The following is a 19,026-nucleotide window of genomic DNA, read 5'->3' on the forward strand; positions in this document are numbered from 1 at the left end:
TGTAATGTACCTTTTTCCTTACATTAGATTGTGAATCCAGCACCAGAACTACTCAAGCTCCTCCTGTTGCAGTGTAAAGAAAGGTAAAAAAAAAAATTTCTTCACATTGCAAGAGTAAATATGTTAATGGTGATTTTTATCTATTTATTTTTTATTGTGCACACCACGTCAAGATGGTCCTTGGATGGCATCATGCTGACCTTGTGGTGTGATCATGTTGCACAAAGGACAATGCTTTCACCTCTACCAGAAAGTATGCGCAATCAAGGTGGATGAGACTTTAAACATGCACACACAACTGCACACATGCACATGCACTTGTAAATATCTTTATAGTTTTAAAAAAAAAAGTTAAAATTGTAAATAGATACTTGGATACTTTCGTAGATAGATAATTGTTTTTTGGCATCAATATCTTTTTTTGTGTGAATTGTTTGATGTTATTTTGAAGAAAAAAAATACTGTTTATATGTTTGACATGTAATAAAACCAAAAAGTATTGCTAGAGCTATCAAATAATTTATTTATTTTAAATGTGATTAATCACATGTTAGAATTTTGATTAATCATGATTAATCACTTAATAAATAAGGCTGAATGAATACAGCAGCAATTCAACTTTTATTAAAGCCAGAAAAAGACCCCACCCTTCCATCAAGTTACCGTGCGATTTCACTAATTAACACTGATATTAAAATGATTGCTAAGGCTTTCGCATCTAGACTACAAACAGTAATCTCGACAATCATTCATAGCGACCAAACAGGCTTTATTAAAGGTCGTCACTCTACTAATAATATTAGGAGGCTCTTTAACCTTATTAGCATGTCACAGCGGCATGATAAAAAGGCAGTTATTATATCGTTAAATTATCTGTCATTGTTTATTTTGGAAATTTTAGGTATCATAAATACTAATGCATCAGCACTTGGTATCGGTATCGCGAGTACTGAAGATTTGAGTATCGGTATAAAAAGAAGTAGTATTGAACATCCATCAATAATACTACTACTACTAATAATAATAATAATTATTATTATTATTAGTGTTATTATTAATATTAATATTAATGTAATTGTAATTGTAATTGTAATTATAATTATAATTATTATATTAATCATAATTATAATTATTATTAGTAGTAGTAGTAGTAGTATTACTATAATGATAATGTATTACATTTATATGGCACTTTCTCTTTATATATATATATATATATATATATATAAATAAATAAATTATTCACAAACTTCAAACTACGTATGTAGCCACAGATGCCCTGCAGAGGACTGACAGAGGTGTGGCTGTCAGTGTGCGCCCACCAAACATTTTCACACCTGCCATACACCAGTGTAACGGCACTGGAGACAATGCGTGTGTTATGTTGTGTTTCTGTTAAGCGCTTTATGACAGCTAAGGCTGTTTGAAAGAGCTATATAAATGAATATAACTTGACTTGACGTGTCTTGCCCAAGGTCAAGACGACACTTGCCTTGGAGAGAGTGGGAATCGAACAGCAGCCTTCGGTTACTGGACGGCCCTCTTTACCTAGTGAGCCACGGTCACTACAAAAATGTTAATTGTTGTTTTCCAAAGTAAAAGCAGTTTGCAAATATCTTATTTGGAATAAACACAAAGATAATCAGTCTGCTTACAGAAAAACAAGGTACCTAAACAATCAATTATCAAAATAATTATTGATTACTTCAGTAATCAAATAGTTGTCAAGTAATAGATTTATCGTTGCACTTCTACTACAGTTTATGTGAAATTCATCCCTGTGTGGGCCAAACATAACCACAAAGAGCAAATAGCAAACATTTTGGATATTCTTACTGTGAGATGGTTGTAGATCTCGCCATTGTAGCACAGCCACAAAAAAGGCAATTTCTTGACATGCAATGGTTGCATGCCATGCAGCTTATCCAAAATAGCCAGACGGTGGAAGCCAAAGCAGCAGTTGGTGTATCCGTTGATGTTCTCAAAGCGGAAGGAGTCTGGGCCTCTGTGTGCGATCCTCATTGCATTGGTGCACTGAGCTGACAGGCACTCATCACTGCCAAACACAGCCCAAATACCGCACATCTTCGATCTGTGGTAAGAAACATATATGTATTTTTTTTTGTGAGAAAGGGGCCGAATACCAGGAAAATGACAGTACTGTTTAAGATAGATAAGCCCGGATAAATACAGAGGGTTGTGTCAGGAAGGGCATCCGACATAAAACTTTGGCCAAATCAAACAAAGCGAATAAAATATATGACTTCCATACCGAATCGGTCGAGGCCCGGGTTAACAACGACCGCTGTCAGTGCTGTTGACCTACAGGGTGCCGGTGGAAACTGGACTACTGTTGGTCGAAGAAGGAGAGGAGGAAAGTGTGTTCTTAGGAAGAAAGAGAAGAGGAACACCAAGAGGCTAGGACTGAGAGTGGGAACTTTGAATGTTGGAACGATGACAGGAAAAGGTAGAGAGCTGGTTGACAGGATGCAGAGGAGGAAGGTGAACATACTATGTGTTCAGGAGACTAGATGGAAAGGGAGCAAAGCTAGAAGTTTAGGAGCAGGGTACAAGTTGTTCCATCATAGTGTAGATAGGAAGAGAAATGGAGTAGGAGTTATCGTGAAGGAGGAGTTTGTTAGAAATGTCCTGGAGGTAAAAAGAGTGTCAGAGTGATGATCCTGAATCTAGGAATCGAAGGTGTGATGATCAATGTTCTGAGCTGGAGGAGAAGGAACTTTTGGTTGGATCTTGATGAAATTATGCTGAGCATCTCTAGAAGTGGGAGAGTTGTCATTGGTGCAGACTTCAATGGACACGTTGTTGCAGGAAACAGAGGTGATGAGGAGGTGATGGGCAAGTTTGGTATCCAGGAGAGGAACGCAGAAGGACAGATGGTGGTTGACTTTGCAAAAAGAATGTAAAGGGCTGTTGTGAATACTTTCTTCCAGAAGAGGCAGGAACATAGGTTGACCTACAAGAGTGGAGGTAGGAGTACACAGGTAACTATATCTTGTGTAGACAGCGTAATCTGAAGGAGATCAGCGACTGCAAAGTAGTGGTAGGTGAGAGTGTAACCAAACAGCATAGGATGGTAGTGTGTAGGATGACTTTGGTGGTGAGGAAGACAAAGATCGCAAAGGCAAAAGAGATGACGAAATGGTGGAAACTGAAAAAGGAAGAATGTTGTATGACTTTCAGGAAGGAGTTGAGACAGGCTCTGGATGGTCAGGAGGGGCTTCCAGATGACTGGACAACTACAGCAAATGTGATCAGGAAGACAGATAGGACAGTCCTTGGTGTGTCATCTGGAAGGAAAGGGGATAAGGAGACTTGGTGATGGAATGAGGAGGTGCAAAAGTGGATCCAGAGAAAGAGGTTAGCTAAGAAGAAGTGGGACACTGAGATGATTGAAGAAAGTAGACAGGAGTACAGGGACATGCAGCGTAGGGTGAAAGTAGAAGTGGCAAAGGCCAAACAAGGGGCTTACAATGACTTGTATGCTAGGTTGGACAGCTAGGAGGAAGAGACTGATCTATACAGGTTGGCAAGGCAAAGAGACAGAGATGGGAAGGACGTGCAACAGGTTAGGGTAATAAAGGATAGGGATGGAAGTGTGTTGACAGATGCCAGTAAAGTGATGGGAAGATGAAAAGAGTACTTTGAAGAGTTGATGAATGAGGAAAATGAGAGAGAACAAAGCGTAGAAGAGGGGACTATTGTGGACCAGGAAGTAGCAAAGATTAGTAAGGATGAAGTGAGAAGGGCATTGAAGAGGATGAAGAGTGGACAGGCACTTGGTCCTGATGATATACCTGTGGAGGTATGGAAGTGTCTAGGAGAGGTAGCAGTAGAATTTCTGACTGGGTTGTTCAACAGGATCTTAGATAGTGAGAAGATGCCTGAGGAATGGAGGAAAAGTGTGCTGGTGCCCATTTTTATGAACAAGGAAGACGTGCAGAGTTGTGGCAGAGGAATAAAGCTGATGAGCCACATAATTAAGCTATGGGAAAAAGTAGTTGAAGATAGACTCAGGGCAGAGGTGAACATTTGTGAGCAGCAGTATGGTTTAGTGCCAAAAAAAAATTACCACAGATGCAGTATTTGCTTTGAAGATGTTGATAGAGAAGGTCAGAAGGAGCTGCATTGTGTCTTTGTAGATCTGGAGAAAGCTGTGTGTGAGTATCTGTGTGTGAATGGGAGGGACCCAAGTGGAAGAGTGAGGTTACAGGGAGAAGAGACCAAGAAGGTGGAGGAGTTTAAGTATTTAGGGTCAACAGTCCAGAGCAATGGAGAGTGTGGAAAAGAAGTGAAGAAGCGTGTGCAGGCAGGCTGAAACGGGTGGAGAAAAATGTCAGGTGTGATGTGTGATAGAAGAGTTTTAGCTCAAATGAAAGGAAAGGTTTATAAGACTGTAGTGAGACCAGCAATGTTGTTTGGTCTGGAGACAGTGCCACTGAGGAAAAGACAGGAGGCAGAGCTGGAGGTGGAAGGATCAACTGCGTCAAGAAAGAAAGAAAGAAAGAAAGAAAGAAAGAAAGAAAGAAAGAAAGAAAGAAAGAAAAAAGAAAGAAAGAACAAAAACAGGGAAATAAACAGCCAGTTATTTTGTAAATACAATGTCGGAAATGACTTAATCACTTGACTTCTGTCAGTCACGATGAGTCTCGATGACGTGATGCAAGTTGAAAATAAAAGTGGTAGCTAGTGTGCGTGCCATCATCGCCGTCATGCTTTGCAAACTGAACAAAAAAAGTGGCGCGCAAAAAAGAAAAGACAAAAAAACATGATGTTATTAAAGGTATTGGAAGAGATCTGATAGACGTGGTTTGAGTCCAGGCCATGAGGCAAAATTCAGTGTCCCGCTCCCACCGGAGTCGAGCTGTAGCTTGCCGGCAGCTAATTCCATCCCAGAACAAGGCGCTCTGAATCATTCTCCAAATACAATAATCAAGGAAACAGGTGTTTTTCTGACAAATGCTACTTTAGACCTATCGGAGCGTCGTAAATGACTTCCCTGAGCGTGACGCGCAGATGAGCTTCTAATGAGTGAGTATAGCTACAAATTATTTTAATTAATTAGGGGGGGGGGGGGCTTGTGCGACTGAGTCGCTCACAGCACGGAGGAAAAAAAAGAAGCAGCCTGCAGTGAGAGAGGAGCGCTGGAGCACGGACACAGATGATAAAGAATTATGTCCGGGTTATATTCGTATCTGGAAATATTTCATTATTTTCGTGTTGTACGGATATCCGGCTCATCCCTACTATATACAGTGATTGTTCATGTTGATCATTAGATCCTGAGTGAACATGTGTATCGGTAATCATATTACTTGATGATTGAACTACCAGTTACCTTTTGTACTTTTGACGACCCGAGACAGAAGTTTAGACAGAAAAACATTAAGGTCGTGTGATAACAAAAGTAATGTCCAGTACAAAATGCTGAGATGTGGAAACCACCGCTGGATTTGAAGACACTGAAAAATGCTGACATGTGCCCAATCCAAACCGACCACGGATCAATGATGATCCGTTGCACCACTAGGAGCGACTGATCAATGTTTAGATCAGACCTCATCAGTCTTTGCTTTAATGCTTATTGTTGAAGGTCTCCAGATATATCTGTAATAAAATGCATAGATTTTTGTGTTGCAACTTTGAAACATCTCTGACTGGTCTGCTTCCAACAAAACAAATTCGGCTGAGTTGGGCCCAAACCCAAAAGAGAAAATGGGAAAAGGCTTGATCCTCTCTGAGCCTTTGCTTATAATAATACTAATGCATTGGATTTATATAGCGCTTTCCTAGACACTCAAAGAAGCTTTACAGAGGAATGGATACATTATTCATGCACTCACACATTTCCACTGTGGTGGCGGTAAGCTACTTAAGTAGCCACAGCTGCCCTGGGGCAGGCTGACGGAAGGCCCCTCCGACCACTACCAAACATTCGCACCATCCATACACCAGTGTGAGTAGCACTGGATGCAATGTGTGTGAAGTGCCTTGCCCAAGGACAAAACAACATGACTTGGGGAGAGCGGGGATCGAACAGCCAACCTTCTGGTTACTGAGCAACCGTCTCTACACCCTGAGCCACGGCCACCACACGCTTAGTCCCAAGTACCTCCAGTAACGTCTGGTCCGCTGACCTAAGATCCCAGGCAGGTGCATAGGGGTGGAAGAGCCAAGATAGGTAAGGTGGGGCGGGACCAATTATAGATTTCTAAGCAAATAAAATAATCTTAAAATGAAATCTTAAGTGTCCAGGAAGCCAGTAAAGGGAGGCCGGAATTGAAGTTATATGCTCCCTTTACAAGCTCCAGTTAGTAGGCGAGCAGCAGCATTTTGGACCAAATGGAGATGCTTGAGGGAAGGCTGGCTGACTCGCAAAATGCATTAGAGTCATCCAGCCGAGATGTAAAGAAGGCATGGACAAACACCAAGCTAACTGATTTAGAGGGGAGAAACAGGAGGAATATCGTCCATCTTATTGGTCTAATTGAGGGAACTGAGGCTCACAGCCACCAAGTTCTTCTCAGAATTGCTCCAAGATGTGTTGAGATGGCTCCCCATCGCATCTAGAATTGGACCGATGACTGCAATGCATTTTTTTGTGTGACAAAGAAAAAACTGCTTTATTTTAATGTTACAAGAGCACTGTAATCTTCAAATTTAAAATTAGCCTTCATTTAAAAAATTAACAGAATTAAAATAAAGAAAGAAATACTCTTTATCTTCCAAAAAAGTCACAGAGAGCCACAGCAGAACAATCAAAGAGCCAAATGCAGCTCTGGCTGGCTTGCAGACTCCTGTGCGAAAGCATTGTTCAGTCAGTGGTTAACGTCACCCAGGCCATACTATACCGGTTGGGCATGCTTTTTTTCTGCGCATAGTCATAGGTCATGTTAATTGTTATCTTTGTATTAAGCCTGGCTCCTGCTTCAGGAGTCTCAGTTTTTGTTTAGGTTTTGGATTAAATCTAGCACCTTTGTATGCCTTTTTGTGTCATTACCTAAATAACTAACTAATTAATAATTAACTGAATTCACTTGCCTTAACCTTCCCTCCGCCACACTAAAGCCTGTGACACTGCAGGTCCATGTGCCTAATGCTGATTTGATGCTTCCTCACTGGAAAATAAAACAACCTATAAGAATTTACCCAATAAATGTAGGGTAACAATTTGCAGCCACTTTAATTGGTAAATATAAACTATACAGTGTGGTTAAACATCACATCAATTCAGTAATTATGAAATACTTAAATATGTTGGGTAGCGTTTACCTAACATTTCTGATTACATTCTACAACCAATTACTAATATTATTTGTGGGAATTGTGAAGCATTTCCACGCTATTGTGATTTTTATTCTACACACTTTTTTGCCGAGTAACAACTCACAGATAATACTTCCGATTTACACCCTTCAAATTTCAACTTGCTTAAAAAATTCACGCCTCCTGGGTGATATATCGTCTGATTCAACATTACTTACAGTATTTGCACAATTTAATGTTAAATATCAACTTTTTCCCATTCATTTTCAATGGGACAGACATTGAAATTTGTCAGCATCAGATGCCACTTTTCAAAATAAATATGCCATTAGCTATGGCTTTGAACACGTCAAGTTAGGTCAGTGCTTAGAGCAATTACCTGCCACCACGGAGAACCTTGGTTCAAACCTCGCTTGGATCACATTTTAGTACATTTGATGGTTAAATACCAACTGACTATCAGATTAAGAAATGGATCATAATTTCTCTGAAATGATTAAATCTCACTTTAGACAGATTGCAGTTAATTTTTTTTTATTCATTTGTCATTTAACTACAATTAAAAATGTGTAATTTTCACATAATTTATCTTTCAATTTACTTCATAAGCACACGCATTCAAATCTTAGCATTCGGCTAATAGCATTCAGCTAATAGCATTCAGCTTTTCAGGATTTCCACGCAATTTCTGCAGAAATTGCACTTTGTCTAGTTGAGTAAAATATACTCACAATTTCTTAGTACACTACTACTCAAAATTACTGTGTTGGATGAAACGTAAACAACAACAAAAATTATCACATTAATAAAGGAGAATGAAAATATTTCATCATAAATTTGTTCAGAGTCTTCATGAGTGAGAAACCCTACGTACTTAATGCACGCAAGTACGTGCATAAATAAAAAAATATGTACTAAGCTACTTAGTTCATAAGTACATATACTAAAATACATACTGAAGTATTTCACGTATGTATGTATTTTAAAACACTTGCGTACACAACGTAACACGGTCACCCCTCAGACCTTCTGTCATTGGAAGTAGCTCTCTTCCTTTCATTGCTAAGTGTCGTACATGGCTGAGTTATTGTTTGTGAGACCAATTACTCTAAGGGTATCATAAAATTAAATGTCAAACATATTAAAAAATACAAGCAGGAACAAATCTAAGTAAAAAGCAGTGTTCATAATTGTGAATAAGTAAAAGTTATTGTACTTTTTAGACATGGTTTGTGCTATCAATTGCAGTGTACAAAATGGAGATCACTCTGATTAGCTAGAAAATGAAAATCATTCCTCCTCTGGGCGGAAGACTTCCACTTGCCGTTGAGGTCACGCTACGGCATGCATATATTGCGGTGCAGACCGGTGGCAGTGGGTATATTTTACTACATTTTTCACTGCAAGTTTTATTCAGTTTTTATCAGTAACACTTTTTTTTATTGTTACATAATAGATAGTGTAAGTTAAATTTACCCTGTATTTGATAAGTCCTTTGCTGTCTAAAATCAATCAAGTAAATTTTAGATTATTTTTGTGGATTATGTTTACCTCTCTCCAAAACCATTTCAAGTGACACATATCCAATATTTTGGTTCCTAGACACCCAAATTGCACATAACTCCACAAGTTCCAACTTTCTACAGGCAATGACAACACAGAATAAAGCATTAGTAAATGTAATATTTCAATAAATAAATGTATTTGTGAACATGTTCCCTTCCTTACAATATATAAAGATTGACACCCATTTAATGAATAAGTAATTGTTTACGCTTTTGCTGTACTGTAGTTTAACATTTACAGTGACTTAAAAAAAAAAAAGGAATTAATGAGCAGATTAGGGTTTGTGTCAGTGTTTGTTGTCTCAAACCTGCGGCCCGCAGGATTATATTTTGTGGGCCCTATGACCTACCCTATGATAGGTTTCTGCGAAACATAACTCTGAAGTGGCACTAAGTGGAAGGAAAAGATATCCTGCCACCCAGACCTATTCATGTCTTTTTCCAAACTTGCCATGAAGAGAAAGGTTGGTCACAAGAACAGCCAACTAAAAAAAAAGAAACAGGCAGTGTTGTACTTTAATGACTTCAATGAACGAAAGTTCATGAACTCGTTCATATTTGGGCGAACATGAACTGTTCTACATTCAACATGGAAACTGTGAGTAATTCTTCGAGAACAGAATGAATTGCAGCGTGCATGTTAGCTTTGTTTGTTTCGCACGGCCTCTGCGCTTCTTGTTTTCGCAATGTGACTGGTTCACTACTTTTTTTTTTCTGAGAGAGCTCAGTATTGTTCATTCGGTAATCTTACCGATTCGACATGTCATCATCGTTGCTCTCTCTCTTTTTGTGTGTGTGTGTGTGTGTGTGTGTGTGTGTGTGTGTGCGCTCATTAATTCACCTAACAATCCCATACCGTTCACCTAAACCGAATACTTCAGAATCCAGCTCCAGAGTCGTGAAGTTGTCAGGAGACCCAAGGAAGGATCAAAGAAAAGAAAGAAAAGTGAAATCCAGCACCGACCAGACATCACCTACTACCCATTGGGTTACCAACCAGAATTTTTCACCAACCCCAGAAACATCTAAATTCCAACAAATTAGGGAGACCTCAAGAGACCAAAGAAAAGACTGAGGAAAGGAAGGAAGGATAGATGAAGCAGAGTGAGATCCACAGACAGCCTCTACAGACCAGAGGAAGAAGCAGATTGTGTTTAAATTTCGGTAGATGCTGGTGTGGTGGATCTGGCATGCATGAAAACCTCCACCAAAGAGGGGAGCCGTTGACCCCGGCCAGGACAGAGCAAGCACAACCCCCTAGGGCCACCCAGGCCGCGGCAGCGCCAAGGCACAACCCCCAGGCCCTGCAGGGGCCACCGGCCGGAGAGCAAACCCAGGAGCCAGGAGCGCCCCCCACCAGGCACCCCAACAGCCTACAGTCCACGCTCCTCCCACGCCCCCCACCCACCACAACCTCGGCCCCCAAACTCCCAGACACCCCCCCCTCCCCAGAACAGTGGTATCATGCTACAAAAATGATTTTTTTGCAGTGTCCCAAATGTTTGTGCATTAAAATTAGTTAAAGGTGCAATGTGCCGTTTAAATTCTTTATATTTAAGCTTTTTCTATATCATGCATGCTCCACCAATGCCCAGATGCGTACGAAGACCCTAACTGTTTTTAATCTGATTGCACCTATCAGCTTTTATCTTTGGGGATAAGATAAAAGCTCTAAAAAGTGGTGGAGTGGTGGAGAGTGACGTCATGCGCGTCCCTGTGGAGTCCCGAACATAGCATTAGCCTATGGTGTTAGCTAGCGTACGACACTGCGTGCATGAAAACTTTTAACTTTCTACAGTTGGGATGGAAATTATTACCACAAACAAGAAGAAACCAGCTTCGAGGACAGCCCAAACTCCAACTCAGACTCTTAAGAAAACAGAAAAACGAAGAACAGTGGTGATAATCAAAATTAAATAAATGAATATATCATTAAATAATTAAATGTGTCATGAAATAATTAAATGTAAATTATCAATTAAATATGGAATTAAATAAACCAATAATTAAATAAATGTGTCATTAATTAAATTACCTACATATATATATATATATATATATATATATATATATATATATATATATATATATATATATATATAATTCTTTCTGTATTTATTTATTTCATGTTCCTGTGTTGCAGCGTTTCATGAATGAATTTTATCTGTCAAACTCGCCCGTCAAAGTTAGTGATTCACTCAAATTTTGTCTAATCGACTGCTTCTGCCTGTAGAGGTAACATGATGGCTAAGGTGATGAATTTCTTTGCTGATATAGAGTGATCGAGGCTTGTTATTGTGCAAAACCAACATAGAAATAAAAGTGATGTTTCTACTATTTCGCTAAAGTACAGTTTTGACTTTTAGGTGTTTCCATTGAAGAGTGATTTCCTTCTGAGGCGTAGTTCTCGTAATGTCCCGCCTCGACTCTCGCGAGTTCTTGTAGGCGGTCATATCACGCTAACAGCTCCTCATGAATGTCACGAGAATAAATAGAATGCGTGTATGGAGCCACGGCAGTCTTGGCTCAAAAAGACTTGTTCTCCCCTCAGGAAGCAATTCTGACACAAAAGTGAGTGGCCCTTTACTTCCAACTTCCTTTTCTTCCATTTCAACACATCTCAAAAAGCACCTCATGAGAGCGTAAATCTGAGTCTAATGGTAACGCACCCATCGAGGTCAATAGTGCCACCCAGCCTATTGAATTGTGTTTACTAGCTACTCACTCTGCATCAATTTATTATTCTGAAATTGATTTGCCTTGACTTGGTGAGCAGGGTGACCAATCAGGTGTTAGGACCTGACCACCAAACTTTGTTGGGTGAGTTTGACAGATAAAATAAATTCATGAAACACCGCAACACAGTGACCATGAAATAATCAATTAAATAGATAATTATAGATATATATATATATATATATATATATAAATAATCATAGGTAATTTCATTAATTAATGACATATTTAATAACACGTTATGTTACTATGTTTACTAGCATGGAACAAATGACTATCGTAGTGGCAAGCTATGCAGTAATTTCATAAATATGACTCCAGAGTGAAAAACTCCAAGCACAAAGACGAATTATTAAACAGTCAAATGCACTTGATAGTTTTGAAAAAAGTACATTTTAAAACTAAGCTGTGTGTTCGTGCAGTTGGAGTGGACGCTAACTATCTGGCTCATTAATGTGATTTGAAACACGCAATTCGACACCTCTGTTACAATCTTTGTTAGAGTGTACGTTTATTAGTAGAATGTATGAACATTTATCTACTAGTTACAACATTTATCTACTAACCTCGCAAAAAATGATCGCTGCAAGTCCGTGAATACTTTGTGAGCTGCTTTAATCGACGTATTTTGTCTTCATTAGTAGGTATGCGATAAAAAGCAACATTTGGCTTACTCCTTTGTCTGTCTGTACAACCGACTGCACAGCAAGATATTACCATTTTATAAGATAATCGATTAGATAAAGGACTTTACGCTGTACGAGATTCAATGGTTACAATACAGGCAAGTGGCTCTTCTGTCGTCCAGTGTCCCGTAGGGGGCGTTCCCATGAGGGCTGTGACGTTACATGCAAAAGGTCAATACATCGGCAATAAACAAGACCTGCAATGGAGAACGCTTAGAGCTGCTCTGCGTATGAAAAATTACCCACAATTGGCTTGAAAGGTAAGCACTATTTAAAAATCTACCAGAAAATAGCTCTGCGTATGAAAAATTACCCACAATTGGCTTGAAAGGTAAGCACTATTTAAAAATCTACCAGAAAATAACTAAAACAACTAGACACGCAGTATGCTAATGGTAGCATTGCTAACAAATCATAGAGCGTGGTTTGTTATGGTAGCTCCGTGAGCGATTATTGATTGAGTGCATTGCTACCATCTTGAGTTATTTGGGGGAGGGGGGGGGGGGGGCGTAGCGGACCCGCATTGTGTATTTTGAATAAGCCCGTCATGTATTAGGGCTTATTTTATTTGTGCAAGCGTCCGTTGTGATTTAATAATTTCTCACCTGGTGAAACAAAAGCCACTGCCCAAATCTTTCTTGATGTTTTCCATTCCATGCAATATGCCACACCGAACAATAACTTGCTCCAGTGTAAAAACAGTCGTGAATAATTTACAACATTGCATAATCAAATACAATTTGTGTTGAAAACGTCTGACAATTATTAGAAGGTAAACTGTAAAAATAAGGTGCTAATCAAATCGCATATGAAAATGTACTTCCACTGTTACAACCTTTGCATACATGTCACCTGCATCGTAACTGTGCATCTTTGTAGCTATGAAAAGCCTGAAAAAACATTGCCCATATACTCTACTTCAACACCCCGTAGGCCATTTACGTCCGGAATCGGATAGGTAAGTTAAATTTTTTTAATTTTATGGGACTTTTTAGTTCTATATTTAGAACATGTGAAGGCAAATTATGTCTTACTTATTGCATAACAATTTTGCTGTAGTTGCTGCAAGAAAGGTAAACAATTATGTCTTCTTTTATAATTTGAGTATAACATTTGTTTTGTTTGTGCTTTCTTATCTTTGTAGCATGAAATCAGTGGAGCTACAGGATGCCATTTTTGAAGAGGAAAATGAAAACAATCTGGAGAACACTGTGTAAGTCACCAATTATTCCCTCTATAATTCCGTACTTAATGATCAGAATAGAGTTTGATGGAGAACTGGCCTCTGATCCATATGATTATGACTATGTGCCACCTATCTCATTGCGGCATGTTTTCAAATTGTAATTCCTTACATCTCTAACTTTTCATGAGATGATTGAAATCATAATTTTGTTTTTAATTTACTGGTGAATTACATTGTATTGAGCTGGAAGAATCAGTTTTGAATATCGACTGTGATGAGGCAGATCAGGTCATCATCAGGTCAGATCTTTATATTTGCTTTTCACCTTTAGAATTGTAGTTCAGATTCCAATTTTTTTCTTCCTTTCTAAAGATCCAGAAAAAGGCAAACATGCGGATAAAGGCGTTACCCATTCTCTTGATGTGTGTCAAAATATAACAAAGAAACTTCATTTTGTAAATTTCATTTTATTAGATTGTATTTTACTGTAATCCGGGCTCAAGTTTTTTTTTGTTTTTTTTGTGGTCCTATTATTGTTGTCTTCCAACTGGCTGGGGTGGTTACTGGTCAAAAAACATTTGTCAGATGGATCAAGGACATAATTAAACCACTTTTGGTTTGCTTGCGAGCACACAAGCACAAGAGGCAAATTTATGGTTTGTGTAAAAGTTTACCATCAATTATAAAGTAATCACCTATTGTGTACTTAACAGGAAGACCTCATGCTAAACTTAACCTGCAATTTTGTTTATTTCCTGGGCTGAATCTGAGTTAATTGTGCCTAAAATGTATTGTATGTGTCTTGATTTACCCTATTTTGAAATTGAATTTGTATTCAAAATGTTCCATCAACCTGACAAGGGGCTGCAGATTAAAATGATCTGATTCCATCTGTCGCTTTCTTCTGCCCATCCTGTGAGGATGTCCAGGAATATGGTGCATTGTAACGTGACAGTGAACGTGACCACCAAATATTTTTCATTTTAGTATATTCTATTGTTTGTGACTTTTTCTACACCTAATGTAATTAAATGAAATGGACAGGTATTGCATATATTACCCAAGTGCGTAATGCAGACATTTTATGCTAACAACAAATACTCTAATCCACTATACTACTACATGCGACTATTAGTGCTTCCTTCAAATTTACAGGGCAATTAAAAAAAGAATGCACCAAAATCATCACACGATATTTAAAAACTGAAACACTCTAGCTTGGACACATGTGTTGTACATACCTTCCAGTTTTTATTTCATATATATATATATATATATATTTTTTTTTTTTTTTGTTTTTTAAAGAGCTCAGTATTGTTCATTCGGAAATGTCATCATCATTGCTTTTTTTTAATTTTTTTATATATATATATATATATATATATATATATATATATATATATATATATATATATATATACATATATAATTGTTTTTTTTTGTATGTGGGTGAGTATGTGTATGTGTATTTGTTAGCTCACCAAAACCTATTAGAAAAAATCCCATACCGTTCACCTAAACCGAACACCGCCGTCAGGAGACCCGAGGGGACCCGAGGGGACCAAAGAAAACCAAGGAAGGTGAAATCCAGCACCGACCAGACACCACCCACCGGGCCACCCACCAGAATTCTTCCCCAACCCAAGAAACATCTAAATTCAAAAAAATCCAAAAAATAAAAATAAAAAATCAGGGAGACCTCAAGAGACCGAAGGAGAGACTGAGGGAAGGAAGGAAGGACAGACGAAGCCGAGTGAGATCCACAGACACCAGCCTCCACCGATTCAATGACCTGAGGAGGAAGCAGATTGTGTCTGAGTTTCGGTAGATGCTGTGTGGTGGATCTGGCATGCATGAAAATCTCCACCAAAGAGGGGAGCCGTCGACCCCTGCCAGGACAGAGCAAGCGCAACACCTCAGGGCCCCCCCAGGCCGCGGCAGCACCAAAGGACGACCCCCGGGCCCCGCCAGGCACCCCACCGGCCCCCAACCCCCGCACCCCCACGACCCCCCGCCCCCCATCCACCCCCGCCATCCACCCCAACCCAGCCCCAGCCGCCCCCAATCCCCCAGACACCCCCCCCCCACCTCGCAACCCCCCCCCCCCCCCCAACAAAGCCGCCCCCCCGACCCCACCCTGACCAACCGCAGCCCCCAACCCCCCACCCCGACCCCAGCCCCCGGGGGACCACCCGCACCCAGGCACCGGCGCAGACGAGGGGCCGGACAGTGGAGCGGAGAGGGCAGCCGCGCCCCACCCCACCCCCCGCCGCGTGGAGGGACGGAACACCGGGGGCAGAAGGGGAGATGGGGGCACCGGAGGACCGCCGACACCCCCGAACCCCAGGCCCAGCGGGGGAAGGCCCCGGTCGTCACCCCAGCGTTCTTTGTGAAAGTTAACCCCTGTTACTGAGTCCGCCAGCTCGCCGACTGGCGAACTCTACCCCTAAACCGTGAATGTGACCCCACCCAGTGTATATACAAGTGTGTGTGTGTGGGGTGCATTAAAATTAGGAGCAGGTGAACCGGAGCCGAGGGAAATGATATTCCCACGCTCCGATCCACCCGCCTCCCAAGCATGTTACTGAGTGTATGTGGTGCATTAAAAAAAATAGATAGGGTGGGGGGGGGGGGCGGTGACACGGACAGGGGACCGCAGCACAGCTCTATACCGCGGTCCCCAACCGATGGCACCCCCACAAGCCCCCCCCCCGTTGTGTGGTGCATTAAAATTGGAGGGGAGTTGTAGGGGGAAGACGGTGTTTCCACCCTACCCCACCCCCCAAAGTGTGTTATGTGCCTTATATGTCTATAAAAGTGTATTGTGCAAACCTAGTGTAGTGAGTTAAGAGGAGCGACCAGCGGGGCCCTCCCCAACCGGGCGAGGGCAGGAGGCGCACCCGCCCACCAAGCCCCCACCCCACCCCACCGGGACCCCGGCGGGCATAAGGGACCAGTCCGGCGGGGGCGATAGGGCTCGCCCCCCGGATACTGGGTCCCGCCCGAGGTGCCAGGACGCCCACCGGAGCGGGGGCGGGCACGACATCAAACCCCAGCCACCCCCGCCGGCCCCCGGAGCACCGAGACCCAGGCCATGGATGGAGCCCCCGGCCCAGGGGAGGGGAAGGAAGGTGTACCGGGGAGGGGGAAGGGAGGGGGGAAGGAGACGACAAGAAGGGCAGGGGGCAGCGGCAGGGCCGCAGAGAGAGGGGGAGAGGAGGAGGAAGGGTGACGAGGGAGAAGGGACAGGGAGGCGGAGGACGGGCGGGGAGAGGCGAGGAGGGAGAGGCAGCAAGGGGGAGGAAGTGGGAGGGGAGAGGGAACCACCGGGCACCCCGGCGGCCCACAGGCCCCGAACCGCGTCGCCGGGCCCAGAGCGACGGACCGCGCCGGAACGGCGCCGTCCCAGACACCAGGGAAAGCCTGCAACGCAGCACCCCCAAGAGACCCAGGGAACGGCCAAGACGCAGCCGCCACCCAGCAGCCAACAGAGGGGCAGACCCGCCCACGCCCAGCCAGGGGGGGCAGCACCCACAGAATTAACCCACTGGCATGCCGTGAATCCGAATATCCTTCTGTTCTAGTTCCAGCCAACAGTTAGTATCTCTATTGGGTTGTGCCATAAAATAATATATTGTAGCTGGTTGACTATATAATAGTGCATAAAATTTGGTGCCTCTAGACCTCCTTTGGATTATTTTTCTGAAGAGTAGATAGACTAATCTTTGCTTTTTTTTTATTCCAGTAAAATTTTGTAACGGCTGAGTCCAACAACTGGAACCAGTTAGCCGTAGGTTTAAATGGAATCATTGAGAAAAAATAGTTTATTATGGGTAAAACTTTCATTTTAATAGTGGCTATTCGTCCTATTAGAGAAATAAGAAGATTATTCCAGCGCTCCAAGTCACTATAAATGCTATCCAGAAGTGGAGTAAAATTTAAATTAATTAAATCAGTTAATTTAGGTGAGATTTTTATGCCTAAGTATTTTAAATTACCTATAGGAAATGAGTAGTTGTGGGTCCTGGCTTGCAGGGTTCCATGAATTTTCTGTAATAGGTAGAAGTGTTGATTTTGTCCAGTTAATAGAATAGTCTGATAACCTGTGAGAATTTAGGTTATTAAGTTAAATACTTCCCCTAACGAAATAGCAGGCTTTTCTAAATAAAGTAAAATATCATCGGCATATAGATTAATTTTATGTTCTGTTACCCCAGAGTGAATTTCTTGAATCCTTCTTTCCTTTTTTATTTCATACTTTGCAAGTGCTCCATGTGGCCATCACTGGCAGCAGACAACATCAAGCTGATAAGGGAGTAAAAGGGGGAATTCTCAAAACGGCTTGATGTTGTCCATACAACATACGGTTGTGGCCACATTCAGCACTTGTAAAAACTCGAAGGTATGTACATCACGTGTCTTCAAGTTTAAGATTGATATTGTTTTTTTGTTTTTGAAATATTGCATGATTTTCCGTATTCTTTTTTAATCACCTGTACTATGACAAAAATACAACTGAGCTCCTTACATGTTGGATGTCCAAATCGTGTTACAATTTTATTTTATTTTTTTACGTCCAAATAATGTGTGTTACATATTTGGTTACACTGAATAAGTAATGCAACTGTCAAAATTGACGTCTGTTTTTGTTTTCTCCAGGACTTGATATCTGGTCCATAAACAGAGGCTGACAGCAATCCAAAGAGGACACAAAAACTTATTCTTTTTTTTTATACATGCAAAATAGACAAGTCTGTAAATTATAGAAGAGAACATTGTAGCAAGTGCTTGGTAACAGCAATGTTTATTATGACAATTACAAAAAATTGCATGCTTAGTTGATCCTGAAATCTTCATAACCTACGTAAACCTGCCTGGCCCTCTTGCACGTCTCGCTCCTCTCGCTCCCCTTCTCGCTTCCCCTCTTGCTCTCCATTCTCCAGAGTCACTGCTCTCCTCAGAAACTTGAAGTTCAAAACTTGAGTCTTACATAGGAAAATAATTTCAAATTATTATTATTATTCAAATTCGTATTCTTTCTATGTTGTTTTGACTGCACATGTAGCACTAATATCCTTTTCTTCTTTGTTTGTTGTGTTTGTGGTGTATATTATTTGCATGTTCAGAATACAACCAACCAAACAAATGTGCTGCTTTTTGTTTATGTTCACTGAAACACTGCCATGATTATACATTTGAATTACACTAGATTACCTCAAATTTTGTGATCCATGACAGTAGTAGTAGTATTCATTTTTATTATTATTAGTAGTAGTAGTAGTAATAGTAATATTACTTATTCTTAACATACACTTGTAGTGCAACTCAAACACATCCTCAGTGATGTATCCTGGGTTCCTCGGGTGTTTTGGGTCCCACAGCATCATACACCTCTCCAAGGTGACCCAGCCAGGTTGATCAGGCCCTGATTTGTCTCTGAGTAGCTTGTGTGATCCATGGATTACCCCGTTTGATCCAGAGCCATCTTGACGCCTTTTCAGCAGCATCCATGATGTTTCTGATGCCTTCCTAATGTGCAGTCCCTTCACTCCAAGGCTCTTGAGGGCTT

General features: G+C 41.1%; 2 protein-coding genes and 1 pseudogene across 6 annotated transcripts in view; 1 reads left to right on the forward strand and 2 right to left on the reverse strand.

Annotated features, from left to right (window-relative positions):
* LOC147158174 (uncharacterized) overlaps positions 1-18,843 on the forward strand; it is a 33,967-nt gene extending 15,124 nt beyond the window's left edge. Inside the window, exons 2-6 of one of the 3 annotated variants that reach the window (XM_086063592.1) lie at positions 28-83; positions 174-268; positions 13,151-13,229; positions 13,416-13,484; positions 18,117-18,843. In XM_086063592.1, coding sequence (XP_085919718.1) covers positions 28-83; positions 174-268; positions 13,151-13,229; positions 13,416-13,484; positions 18,117-18,123 — 306 coding nt within the window. In that variant the 3' untranslated portion in view covers positions 18,124-18,843. Of the gene's footprint in view, positions 1-27; positions 84-173; positions 269-10,982; positions 12,532-12,602; positions 13,485-18,116 lie in introns of those variants that run through there. The other 2 variants (XR_015091475.1, XR_015091474.1) reach the window with 2 other exon arrangements.
* Positions 1-19,026, reverse strand: part of asns (asparagine synthetase) — a 72,817-nt gene that overhangs the window by 38,695 nt on the left and 15,096 nt on the right. The window contains exons 2-3 of one of the 3 annotated variants that reach the window (XM_086063588.1): positions 10,667-10,718; positions 1,837-2,092 (exon numbers count right to left, since the gene is read on the reverse strand). In XM_086063588.1, the coding sequence (XP_085919714.1) occupies positions 1,837-2,085 (249 nt within the window). In that variant the 5' untranslated portion in view covers positions 2,086-2,092; positions 10,667-10,718. Of the gene's footprint in view, positions 1-1,836; positions 2,093-2,272; positions 2,628-10,666; positions 10,719-19,026 lie in introns of those variants that run through there. The other 2 variants (XM_086063589.1, XM_086063587.1) reach the window with 2 other exon arrangements.
* LOC147158175 (uncharacterized) lies at positions 2,688-6,579 on the reverse strand (annotated as a pseudogene).

This window comes from Leptonotus elevatus, chromosome 19, assembly GCF_054856555.1.
Source record: "Leptonotus elevatus isolate MCC_2025b chromosome 19, RoL_Lele_1.0, whole genome shotgun sequence".
NCBI classification, from domain to species: Eukaryota; Metazoa; Chordata; class Actinopteri; order Syngnathiformes; family Syngnathidae; genus Leptonotus; species Leptonotus elevatus.